The 13,988-nt window shown below is 32.6% G+C and overlaps 1 protein-coding gene across 1 annotated transcript in view; it reads right to left on the reverse strand.

Annotated features, from left to right (window-relative positions):
- The window catches only part of LOC148949643 (transmembrane protein 135-like), a 112,614-nt gene that overhangs the window by 59,038 nt on the left and 39,588 nt on the right, over positions 1 to 13,988 (reverse strand). Inside the window, exon 3 of the mRNA XM_089093637.1 lies at positions 6,124 to 6,250. Coding sequence (XP_088949763.1) covers positions 6,124 to 6,250 — 127 coding nt within the window. The remainder of the gene's footprint in view (positions 1 to 6,123; positions 6,251 to 13,988) is intronic.

Here is a 13,988-nt window from a genome sequence, read left to right on the forward strand (position 1 = left end):
GATGAATACAACTGAATCATTTACTTTCACCTATAGTTTCGCTGCCATTACAAGACAATTATTTTGTACTACGGACTCTATGTATATATTTACACACACTGGAATTACTGAAGTAAATTATAGGGGGGTAAAATCATGTTCGGAACTTGAAATTATAATTAAGTTTGTTCACTAAGTTTTTAATATTATATCTTATAATCCATAACTTTTCATAGCATTAGAAACTTGGAATCCGGCTACTTTGATACTATCATATTATTTCAGGAAATGTAGTCATTTTAAAATGGTACTACTCAATGAGAGACAATTTTCACCCAAAATCACATTAATTTTGCTATTTTTTAGCCATATATATAGCATCAAACAACATCTTATAGTGAAAAGATCAAAAACGTCTTCAATCAGCCTTTGAAGCAAATCCCACTGGCATTCTTCTTTTCTTTTTACACCAAGAAAACACTTTTTTTTAAGTAAATCGTTTATTTTAATCAAGAACAGAGGGAAGCCATTGGCTTATCGCGTTTCTTCGTTTTTATCAAAAGGTCTAAACATTTGAAAATTAAACACGGAAATTTTTAGATTTCCTTGCTCTAATATTTTCTACAACTTTCAAGTTTTAACAATTTAAAACATATTACTTTTCTTAATTTTTCCATAAGTTAGATTTTTTTTTTATCTTAGCATGCTTAAGCAGCAATTCACTGACACAAACATCTTACTTTAATGTTTTTTAATTTTTATAAAAAAAAATTATAAATTCATTTTTTTACTTTAATTTTGTTTTACATTTATATAATTTTTCTTTTGGAAATAAAAGAGAAAGCCCAAGGTTATTAACCTGGGTTTAATAGGAATTAAAATTGACTAGCATCAGTGACTCTGCACCTCTATCCAGCAGAATCCTAAAATTCACAACAATCTTAAATTGACTGATATTTAAGTTATTTAACCTTGGATATTAATTAATAGTAAGGTACCTTTAGATCACATTTCAAATTACTTTAAGATCAAACCAGATTATTTCTCTTTAAAACTATATTATATTACTTAAAAATTGCTAGAGTGCACAAAACATAAGCTAGTGCGCACGATATTGCACAAAACATAAGCTACGAACATACATATTGTACCCTTGCCAAAAGTGGCCAGTAAAGTGAGAAAAAAAAGAGATAAAAAAATAAATACAACTAATATTTTTACTTAGGTTTTCTGTATATTTAATCTAATATTTTTTTCCGGTAGCAATAGACGACAGTTTTTGGGTTTGGTTTATGTTTTGACGAGTCCCCCACCCCTCCTTAAACAAATTCATATGTACGTGCCTGCCGTGATACATAAAAAAATGCCCAAGGTTTCCTGGAAAGGAAACAACCGCACATATATTTGCCAACGTAAGTTATCGCTGAGTTTTCTACTTCCAGGTTGTTTAATAACTATACAGTAAAGAAAAACACAAATAGAGAGAAAGTTAGAAAGAGAGAGAGAGAGAGAGAGAGAGAGAGAGAGGGGAGAGAGACGGAGAGAGGGAGAGACGGAGATAGAGAGAGAGGAGAGCCAGGCAGCCTTGATACTCAACATCAAGGAAAACAGTCAAAACTAATACAACATCCACAGACAAGCGAAGGACAAACCATATCAAAACTATTAAGTGTTCCTTTCCGAAAGATAGAGAGAGGGAGGGAGAAAGTAGATAGAAAGACAGGCGGTGGAGGGTATTTTCTTTTTCGGGGGGAGGGGGGCAAAAAAAACATCAAAAATTTGTTTATATGCATTTTTGTTACGTCTTAACAAGTGGGAGACAAATTTCGGAGTAGGAGATTGAACTCTCCGGGTTAAATTTCAGGATAACATTCCGTTTTCCTAGCCTTTTTAGGGAACAATAAAAAAAAATTCTTAAATGAAAAAGAAATCAAATTCATTGTCACTTTGTAACAACAGATCTTTTCAATTTGGCTATTTATAGTATAAACAAGAATTGTAATCATTAATTTGACTTTGATATTTAAAGTTTTATCTTATCGTAATTCTTGAGGTAATTTTAGACATTTTTCACTCAAAAAACTTGAATGGGACTATTAATCCAAATTAAAGTACGTGTTGCCAAAAAGAGGTGAAAATCTACCATTTCGTCGTTTCATAGTCTACCATTTTCTCAAATTAATCCTTTCTTTGAATAAAATTTCAATAGTCACAAAACAAAGGCGGTAACGGGTAGCCACAATTCATGTTTTCATTTCGACAGAACATAAACATTTTCTTCTGTAGCTGCATTTGCAACCAAATTGCGGAAAATCCTGCATCTAACTCCAATCTCAACAATATGAAGAAATTTCATAACCATAAAATTAAATATGTTTTAATTTTAGAAATACAACTGAGACCTATTATATCTTAATCGTCTCTTGAACTTTTTTTAAATATCGTGTACAGGAACTGTATATTACTGTCTCCATGCAACTCATAACTACTCCAAATACACAAACGTACTTGTATACTGAAAGTTACTGATTTCACAACTGGTGTAAGACTATGAAAGTTTTTATAGATTAGTTTGTTGTTGTCAGGCTACGTTCTCCCTTTTGACTAATAAATCAATATTCTTGTTTTTATACTTGGTTTTTGTGTTTTCATTAAAGCTCTAGTTTTCTATAATTCTAAAAACATGGGGAAATATAAATTATTTGGTTGATTTGTACTAGTTTTATTGATGTATGTTAGATAGACAGTGAAGCAATCATTTTTGTTCGTTTTAAGTTTCACCTTCGCTCTTTACTTCCCTCAGAAACTTTGTTTTTTAAATTAATTCAACTCTAGGAGGGTATGGTCCGGATTTTGAATCCTTGAGGAAATGCAGGGTGTCTTTGTTTCGTGTATTCATTGGAATAAAACTAAAAATATTAATCTAAAGGATCCTAAATTTTATACTGGTTCTAATTTCTGGTCCAGATACCCCCTTCTCATTTGGTTCCCCTTTCTACAAACGTATAAAACCTTCCACTAAAACAGCGCTGAAAGAAAAATGAGCAGAATTAGAAACTATTCAATAGTATAAATGCCAACGAAACAACGAAATTAAACAGTATTTTTCATTGTTTTCAGCAAAGAAAAAAAAAATATAGCCTGTTTGGCAATTACCTTATTTTTTTTAAAATTTATCCTTTCAGATGTTCTTAATTAATATTCAGAAAGATCACAAACAATTGAAAAAAATATATACGACATACTTTTAAAGACCAGACTAAGCCAAGAAACTCCAGACCTTAGCCCCGCTAGGTTATAAGGGAGAGCGGTCTAGTTCCATTTCAAAAGTAGAGATCTTACTTTATAGGCAATTTGATTAGAACGTGTTAATAGTAAAGCCTAGTTACTGGGACGGTGACATCTTACGGTCGATCAAAGTCACTTGTAGAAGGAAAGACGAATTCTGGCTTCGATCATAAGTGACTCTATCCTGTCCCAAGTTGACTAACTTCATAATACAATGAAATAAATTTGTATTGTAACAAAATATATTTACGGTCTTGATTATAACGTGCCAATCATCTCACAGAAAGAAAAACTTTTCTTCTATAACACCAGTACAGATGGAATGTAGAACTTCGGGTAAAGGTGTTGGAGCTCACATTACTGACCTACGAATAAGGTGAACATGCCACTCAATGTCTTTTTTTATGTTCCTTCCAAACATAATAGTTGTTTCACTTGTAAATTTAAAAGTCCTTTTCAAACCCTCAAAGATGAGGCATCATCTTCTTTTATTTTTAGCTATAAAAAAGGGATAAACATTGGTTAAAATTTACTATTTGATTATAATTCAATTTTGCCAAAATTATATAATCCACGGCCATTTATTCATCATGATCAAATTAAATAAACAATTTATAAATCTTTAAAAACTGCTGTGTTTACCTTAAACTGTTAGCATCACTCTTGTTTAAACCGGTGTACCCGTAAATTGAATCGACTGTGACGAAATCGAGAACCAGAAAACGCATGGGAAATATATAGTTTGGGCTATATATTTAAACATTAGGGGGATTGGACTAAAGCTTATTCGAGCTGCAGTCAGAATGTGTTAACTACAATCATTTTGGATATAATGAAGTAAGAATTGTTGCTCTTAACCCTTTATATAGCCAAAAAAAAGAAGCAACATGTACCATCTTTGAGGGTCCATAAAGCACTTAGAATTGAATTTTCCGAGTAACACGACTATTATATTCAGAAACAGCATAAAGAAAAGCATCGAGTGGTTGGTAATGTAAATTCCTTCACCCTTACCAAACTTTGTAAAAGTAAAGTCATTTTCGGTACAAAAATTGTATTCGGTAAAAATTTATGGCTCGTGATAGTGTACATAACAGCTGCTATAAACATTACATGAAAGGCTATGTTTAAAAGTATTCGGTAAAAATTTATGGCTCGTGATAGTGTACATAACAGCTGCTATAAACATTACATGAAAGGCTATGTTTAAAAGTATTCGGTAAAAATTTATGGCTCGTGATAGTGTACATAACAGCTGCTATAAACATTACATGAAAGGCTATGTTTAAAAGTATTCGGTAAAAATTTATGGCTCGTGATAGTGTACATAACAGCTGCTATAAACATTACATGAAAGGCTATGTTTAAAAGTATTCGGTAAAAATTTATGGCTCGTGATAGTGTACATAACAGCTGCTATAAACATTACATGAAAGGCTATCTTTAAAAGTATTCGGTAAAAATTTATGGCTCGTGATAGTGTACATAACAGCTGCTATAAACATTACATGAAAGGCTATGTTTAAAAGTATTCGGTAAAAATTTATGGCTCGTGATAGTGTACATAACAGCTGCTATAAACATTACATGAAAGGCTATGTTTAAAAGTATTCGGTAAAAATTTATGGCTCGTGATAGTGTACATAACAGCTGCTATAAACATTACATGAAAGGCTATGTTTAAAAGTATTCGGTAAAAATTTATGGCTCGTGATAGTGTACATAACAGCTGCTATAAACATTACATGAAAGGCTATGTTTAAAAGTATTCGGTAAAAATTTATGGCACGTGATAGTGTACATGACAGCTGCTATAAACATTACATGAAAGGCTATGTTTAAAAGTATTCGGTAAAAATTTATGGCTCGTGAAAGTGTACATAACAGCTGCTATAAACATTACATGAAAGGCTATGTTTAAAAGTATTCGGTAAAAATTTATGGCTCGTGATAGTGTACATAACAGCTGCTATAAACATTACATGAAAGGCTATGTTTAAAAGTATTCGGTAAAAATTTATGGCTCGTGATAGTGTACATAACAGCTGCTATAAACATTACATGAAAGGCTATGTTTAAAAGTATTCGGTAAAAATTTATGTCTCGTGATAGTGTACATAACAGCTGCTATAAACATTACATGAAAGGCTATGTTTAAAAGTATTCGGTAAAAATTTATGGCTCGTGATAGTGTACATAACAGCTGCTATAAACATTACATGAAAGGCTATGTTTAAAAGTATTCGGTAAAAATTTATGGCTCGTGATAGTGTACATAACAGCTGCTATAAACATTACATGAAAGGCTATGTTTAAAAGTTCGGAAGTTCCCACAAAAAGTGCCTTTTTAATACCCTACCACCAAGATTATTGTGCATTTTACCTCTTTTTGCTGTTGAAAGGGAAAAGACAGGCATGTGCATAGGAAAGGGATGTGGACTCAGGTCCCGAAAGATCTCAAAGGGATCCCTTGAAAACTCCGAAGGGATCTTCAAGATCCCAAAAGATCCCAAAGGGATCCCTTCAAAACCCCAAAGGGATCTTCAAGATCCTAAAATTTAATATTTTTCTTCATAATTTCAAATATCTTCACCGTTTCTTACGACGAAACATGATTCACGGTTTATGGTTAAAATATAATTAACCCTTTATACGGTGAAACATAATTCACAGTTTACGGTTAAAATATAATTCACCGTTTTTACAGTGATATATAATTCACGATTTAAGGTTCAAATACAATTTCGAACCAAATTATGTTTCAAATATAGTCAAACTGTTTTTTTTTTTACGATTTTTAGAACCTGACCGTAATGGCAACTCTGCTCATAAGCACTATGAAGAATACTGACTTACAACATTAGTGACATACAAAGCAAGTTGCCCTCGTCTGCTTGGCCTTTCTATCAAAAGAGCAAGGAAGGAGCCAATGAAAGCTGGCAAAAATCCGGCGTTAAACTTTGTGAACCCAACAGAAAAATATCTGAAAGAGAGACAAATCTATCACTGTTTTTAAGACGTAAAACAAATTCTTCCTTAAATTACAAGCAGGGCTGTATTAATACGTGGGCCTGATTGGCACTTGCCTAGGGGACCAACTAGTAAGTGTCTCAGAGCTCAGCAAGTGTAAGAGGTCCACGAGCCCAGAAACCCTGGATGTAGTGATTGCAAAGGCGTGAAGATAAAGATACGATTTTAAACGAGGGAAATAAAAACTGAAAATTATTTTGGTGGGCATTTGGATGTTGAGGTTGAGGAACAGTTGGAAACTTTTTGATTTCTAGGGCTTACAAAGCATGACAATATTTTTTTTCTAGGGTTTATAAAACATGACAAGGATAATTTTGGTGTTAAAAGCTTTATTTTCTTTGTACTTTAGAAAATGCTATAATAGTTCTTATTTTAGCTGAAACTGCTAAATACCTTAAGGGCAACTTGAAATACTGGAAAACAGAACTACCGCTTTATCTGGCACACTCAGTTCCGATGAGAGGGGTGTACATCACAGTTTCAGTAACTCAAATGACGGTAAATCCAGTGCTTCTACTTTCTAAAATACCCCGAATTTTTAAGGTTTGCCGGAGCTTCCCCGAAAAAAAAAATTATTTTCCGAAACTCCTGGAAAATTATCGATCTGTGTTTAGTATTTACGAACATTAAATTTTCGAAAATATCACGAAGAAATCGATTTGGGAGAAATTCAAAGTAAACAGCGAAAAATAAGGGAAAGTGGAAATGCTGGTTATATTATGCAACATAAAGTCTAAATGGTGACGAAAAAACTGAATAGCATTTTTAACTTGTTCTCTTTTTCTATGCAATGAATACTTAGTTGTTTGTACAAGGATGTCTAATTTAGGCATCTGAAATGCAGCAAAAACAATGTTCGTACAAAAACTCCTTCGTGCAACTATTTCGGTGAGTGAAAAAAAAGAGGATACACCGTATTTTGGAAAAACATAGATTTTTAAAAAATTGAAGATCTAAAAAATTTTATCATTAGAGCTTAATTATTGGGGGTAATAGACTGGAGGTAATAAATCCTTAAGAACGTATCATTAATAACAATCTACAATCAAAATCCGTAACCTAACATCACAGTCATTGACATCTTATCGCATTTATAAAAAAAAAATAGCTTAACGATAATAGAATAATTCCCGTCAATCTAACTTTTAAAAACATGTCACAGAACGGTTTACATATTCCCACAATCTGCCTATGTTAGCCTGACATTTTAAAGAAGCTCAAATCATTCAGAAGGGGTCCGGTGTATGGATTGGATTTACTTAGGTCATACAATATGTCACAGAACGGCATACATAGTACCACGATCTACCTATGTTAGACTGACATTTTTTAGTAAGCTCAAATCATCCAAAAGGGGTCCGGTATATGGCTTTACCCCGGGACAACAGTACAACCAAGACTGTTGTCTTAACTATGGAACTAGTTGCGTGTTTAATAAAAATTAATTTTGAAAAACATTTCCACAAAAGAGGTGTTTCAAAAAAAAGTAAAGAGCTGCACTAAGACAAAGATCAGCAAAAATGAAGTCAAATAATTTTTTGACGTAAAATAACCATAAACTACCCTCAATAAATAAAGGAAATCCAAAACAAACAGAGAGTACTATACTCTATGTCGTTCCTAAGATATTGCCTATATGCCCCTTTGACAAACTACATGCACATAGTGTGTTTTAAAATATTTGAACAACTCCCCCCTAAACATTCCCTGAATTTTTCAACTTAATACCATTAGCCTCAGTAGTAGCGGAAATCGTAGCAGTAGTCGTGGTAGTAGCATGCATATAGTGTCTTTTGGTTAGTTCAAATTCCGCAACAGCATACTCTGAAAGTTTCAACTTAATGCTCTTCCTTAATGCCGTTCCTGAGAAATTGCTGAAACATCCTTTTGAAAATCTAAGCCACAAAGTGAGCTTTCATTTAGTTCAACATCCCCAAAACATTCCCTGAAAGCTTCACCTTAAAACTCTTAGCTCCACTACCACTATTACTGTCAGCACTACTACTACTAGTAAAAGTGGTAGTTCTTTTCTCGTCAAATGTAAAGAGCAGAGTTTGTCCATGAGAAGAACTATTCTTGGTAATGAACGGTAATTGCACAAAGAGACCAAAATTTAAAAAAAATGGAATTTTGTTGACAATGTCAGATGATAACGACGATATCTAAATATTCTTTTGGAATCTTGACGAACTTCACATCCTCAAATTCAACCTGGTTGGTTACGCTGAAGAGAGGTTACTAGTAGATACCTAATGAAATGGCAAAATATGGCATTTCCTTTGTAAAGGGTGCATATATTTCATTTTTTTTTTTTTCAGTTGTGTGAATATCCCCAGATTCAAGGAGGAGAAAGTGATTAACTAGGAGAAATTTTAGATATTTGAAATTGCTTTTCCCTCTTCTGAACTTCGCTGCTATTCCCACCAGGGCTAATGAACTATTTTCTGCTGTGTGCAAAATTTGGTTAGACCTTTGACATACATTATATAAAAAAAACACCTGTAAGGAACAACATTAAAACTTAAAACAACAGAAATTATTAAGTATATAAAGGGGATTGCCCCTTCCTCAACACCTCGCTCTTTAGGCTTAAGTTTTTTAGTACTTTTGAAAAAGCGTCTTATTGTTCTAATCAAACAGCCCTTGTGTTTCAAGAGTCATTCTTAAAGAATTGGGACAAAATTCAAGCCTCCAATTTTTTTGGTCACTTAAAAAGAGCACTAGAACTTTTAATTACCGTTTAGATAGATAAGATAAGATATTTATTTCAAAAAATGACTATTACAAACCCCGAAGGGCCGAATTCGCAATTCGATGTCAAATAATTAAAAAAAAACATAAAAATAGCACGACAACTAAAAAACTTGCTAAACAATGCCAAAAACAACAATATCTGAAAGGCGAAGCTTTTCATTAGTCTAAAAAAAAGAAAAAGAAAGTGTCAAATGTAAGAAAGTTAAAAAGGCAAAAACTAAACTAAAACCGAAAAAAAGATTGAGATAAAAATAGTGTTAAAAGGTTTAAAAGAGACCTTTTTAAACCTTTTGAATGAGCCCTCCCCCAATATTCTAGGATCAAAGGGTCGATACAATCCCCCCTGGAAAAAAAAAAAAAAAAAAAACAAACAAACAAATAAACACGCATCCATGATCTTTCTTCTGGCAAAAAAATACAAAATTCTAATTCTTTGCAGATAGAAGCTTAAAACCTCTACGATAGGGTTCTATGATACGCTGAATCTGATGGTGTGATTTCCATTACGATCACTCGATTTTTAGGGGGTGTTTACCCCTTTTTCTGAAAATCCGGAGAATTTTCTCAGGCTCATAATGATGGGTAAGACTAAAGTTAATAAAATTTATATATTTGAAATCAGTAAAAAAAGCCAATTCTTTTGATATATCTATTGGCATCAAAATTCCGTTTTATAGAGTTTTAGTTAGCCTACTATTGACCCAGGCTGTTCATTATTTAACTAACGACTTCGTTACCACGAACTATTTGATTACTTCACTTATGAGTTTGTGGTCGCCGTTAATTCCTTCTTCTGGTTATTAAATTTTGTAACGTTGAATTTTTGGCGTTAAAAAGGAGTTTGTGCGTCATTTTTTATTAAACCATGACAAAAAAGACTAAAATCTGTCAGAAAGGAAAAACAATAAATGATTTGGAAACATTCTATGATATAAATAGCTAAAGCTTTACAATTTTTTTTTTAGTTTCAGGCTGGTTTCAGATATGTAACAGTGGTGCATTATGCGACTAAACTGCAGGTGTTTAAAAACTTGACTTTATTATTCATGTCACGGGTAATTACGGGTAATTTCATGATTTTAGGACTAGAAACTTTTATAAAAGGAGTCAAGCATGTAGACTCCGTCATAGTTTTGTAAAGGGTCATATGAGTGTAGAATAGTTTTCCTCATTGAAAAAAAAAAATCTTGATTTAAAAGTTGTCTATCAAAAGCATTACAATTGTTCTTTACTTTTACTAATACTACTAACAACTTACCGCAGCACCAAGTCGCCTGAGAAGAACACAGCTACGCACACTCCTCCTTTATCCCAATCTATTCAAATCCTTCCTCTTGACACCCACCGAGGAAGTTCCCATTTCCCTTAAATTTTTAACTACGATATTCTCCATTCGGGACGCTTTTCGTTTGGCCGATTGGAACAATCTTTGGCAATCTGTTATCCTTCATCCGCAGAATCTATCTTAGCCATCTCGTCATTTCTCTCACTATAGCCCTAGAAAGCGGGATTGAACCACATTTTTGTAGAGCTTATTATTTGAGATATTGTCAACCAGTTGTAACCCAAAACAATCCTCAAGCAATTTCTCTGGAAAACATCTAGCAACTCCTCTTCTGTTTTTCGATGCACCCATGCTTCAGAGCCATATTTCACCACTGTCATCACTGTTGCTATCAATGTTCTAATCTTGGTAGTATAGTCCTTCTAATGAATTCTATGGGGCCCCCGTACCAAACAGGTTTTTTCTGGTAGGTAAACGGGTCATTACACCTTTGCCAAGAGATTAAACCAGTATTGTCTATAACTTAATTTACGTTGGTTAAACTTCCGATGGTTAAGAAAGCGTAACAGGTAATTAAAGTATGAGAAAATGGGATGCTATAATTAGAATGATTTTAAGTTGAAACATTGTGACGTAAAAATAACTCAGTTATTTGCTTGCGTGTATAGGACTTCCCATGTTATTTGCTTGCTTGTATTTTGTGTTAAAATAAGTAGTTTTTATATCTTTTAAAAGAGCTTTAAGGGGTTTGAGAGACTCAGTTGCCTAATTCCGTGTGTTTTTTCTTTACTTGATGGTCATTAAAAAAGAAATTTTGTGTTAAATAAGTATTTTTTATATCTTTTAAAATATATTTACTGGGTTTGAGAGACACAGTTTCATATTTCCTTGTGTTTTTTCTTGAATTGTTGGTCATTAAAAACTAAATTTTTGTGTTATATAAGTAGTTTTTGTATCCTTTAAAACATCTGCCAGTGGAGTGAGAGACTCTGGTGACTACTTCCGCGGTGATGAGCTTTTCGTGATGTCAATCGAAAACTAAAGTAGTCTTAAAAGTCATAAGTTTTTGTATACTACAAGATATAAATAAATTTTTAGATTGTCACAGATGCATAATTACGTAGTATTTTTCTGTTCTTGATTGTAATGAAAAAAGAAATTTTTGTGATAAATAAGTAGTTTTTGTATCTTTTAAAAGAGCTTTACAGGGTTTGAGAGACTCAGTTGCCTAATTCCGTGTGATTTTTCTTTACTTGATGGTCATTAAAAACGAAATTTTTGTGTTAAATAAGTAGTTTCTGTATCTTTTAAAAGAGCTTTACGGGGATTGAGAGACTCAGTTGCCGGATTACGTGGGATTTTTCTGTTCTTGGTGTTCAGTTTTTGTATCTCTTAAAAGAGCTGTCCCGTGTTTGAGAGACTCAGTTGCCTAATTCCGTGTGATTTTTCTTTACTTGATGCTCATTAAAAACGAAATTTTTGTGTTAAATAAGTAGTTTTTGTATCTTTTAAAAGTGCTTTAAGGGGTTTAAGAGACTCAGTTGCCTAATTCCGTGTGGTTTTTCTTGACTTGATGGTCATTAAAAACGAAATTTTTGTTTTAAACAAGTAGTTTTTGTATCTTTTATAAGAGATTTTAGGGGTTTGAGAGACTCAGTTGCCTGATTCCTTGTGGTTTTTCTTTACTTGGTGGTCATTAAAAACGAAATTTTTGTTTTAAATAAGTATTTTTTGTATCTTTTAAAAGAGCTTTACGGGGTTTGAGAGACTCAGTTGCCGGATTCCGTGTGATTTTCCTTTACTTGTTGCTAATTAAAAACGAAATTTTGTGTTAAATAAGTAGTTTTTGTATCTTTTAAAAGAGCTTTACAGGGTTTGAGAGACTCAGTTGCCTAATTCCGTATGGTTTTCCTTTACTTAGTGGTCATTAAAAACGAAATTTTTGTGTTAAATAAGTAGTTTTTGTATCTTTTAAAAGAGCTTTACGGGGATTGAGAGACTCAGTTGCCGGATTCCGTGTGGTTTTTCTTTACTTGATGGTCATAAAAAAAGAAAATATTGTGATAAATAAGTAGTTTTTGTATATTTTAAAAGAGCTTTACGGGGATCGAGAGACTCAGTTGCCGGATTCCGTGTGGTTTTGCTTTACTTGGTGGTCATTAAAAACGAAATTTTTGTCTTAAATAAGTAGTTTTTGTATCTTTTAAAATAGCTTTACGGGGATTGAGAGACTCAGTTACCGGATTCCGTGTGTTTTTACTTTAATTGTTGGTCATTAAAAACGAAATTTTTGTGTTAAATCATTAGTTTTTGTATCTTTTAAAAGAGCTTTAAGGGGTTTGAGAGACTCAGTTGCCTGATTCCGTGTGGTTTTTCTTTACTTGATGGTAATTAAAAACTAACTTTTTGTGTTTAATAAGTAGTTTTTGTATATTTTAAAAGAGCTTTAAGGGGTTTTAGATACTCATTTGCCTGATTCCGTGTGGTTTTTCTTTACTTGGTGGTCATTAAAAACGAAATTTTTTGTGTTAAATAAGTAGTTTTTGTATCTTTTAAAAGAGCTTTACGGGGATTGAGAGACTCAGTTTTACCTTGTCACAGTTACATTTTCTTGATTTTGCAAAGTTCATTTTGAATTTCTTTCATTGAAATGCAAGAGTTGGAATATTTCAGTAGTGGTTGGTTATGGTTTACCTTGTCACTGTTTCATTTTCTTGATTTTTCAAAGATCATTTCGAATTTCTTTGGTTGAAATTCAAGAGTTGGAATATTTCACTAGTGTTTGGTTGTGTTTTACCTTGTCACAGTTAATTTTCCTTTATTTTTCAAAGTTCATTTTGAATTTCTTTCGCTGAAATGCAAGAGTTGGAATAGTTCAGTAGTGTTTGGTTGTGGTTTACCTTGTCACAGTTACATTTTCTTGATTTTTCAAAGTTCATTTTGAATTTCTTTCGTTGAAATGCAAGAGTTGGAATATTTCAGTAGTGTTTGGTTGTGGTTTACCTTGTCACAGTTACATTTTCTTGATTTTTCAAAGTTCATTTTGAATTTCTTTCGTTGAAATGCAAGAGTTGGAATATTTCAGTAGTGTTTGGTTGTGGTTTACCTTGTCACAGTTACATTTTCTTGATTTTTCAAAGTTCATTTTGAATTTCTTTCGTTGAAATGCAAGAGTTGGAATATTTCAGTAGTGTTTGGTTGTGGTTTACCTTGTCACAGTTACATTTTCTTGATTTTTCAAAGTTCATTTTGAATTTCTTTCATTGAAATGCAAGAGTTGGAATATTTCAGTAGTGTTTGGTTGTGGTTTACCTTGTCACAGTTACATTTTCTTGATTTTTCAAAGTTCATTTTGAATTTCTTTCGTTGAAATGCAAGAGTTGGAATATTTCAGTAGTGTTTGGTTGTGGTTTACCTTGTCATAGTTACATTTTCTTGATTTTTTCAAAGTTCATTTTGAATTTCTTTCGTTGAAATGCAAGAGTTGGAATATTTCAGTAGTGTTTGGTTGTGTTTTACCTTGTCACAGTTATATTTTCTTGATTTTTCAAAGTTCATTTTGAATTTCTTTCGTTGAAATGAAAGAGTTGGAATATTTCAGTAGTGTTTTGTTGTGGTTTAACTTGTCACATTTACATTTTCTTTATTTTTA

The sequence above is a fragment of the Artemia sp. Qi Xiang Cuo genome, chromosome 8 (assembly GCF_049724085.1).
Source record: "Artemia sp. Qi Xiang Cuo chromosome 8, ASM4972408v1, whole genome shotgun sequence".
NCBI classification, from domain to species: Eukaryota; Metazoa; Arthropoda; class Branchiopoda; order Anostraca; family Artemiidae; genus Artemia; species Artemia sp. Qi Xiang Cuo.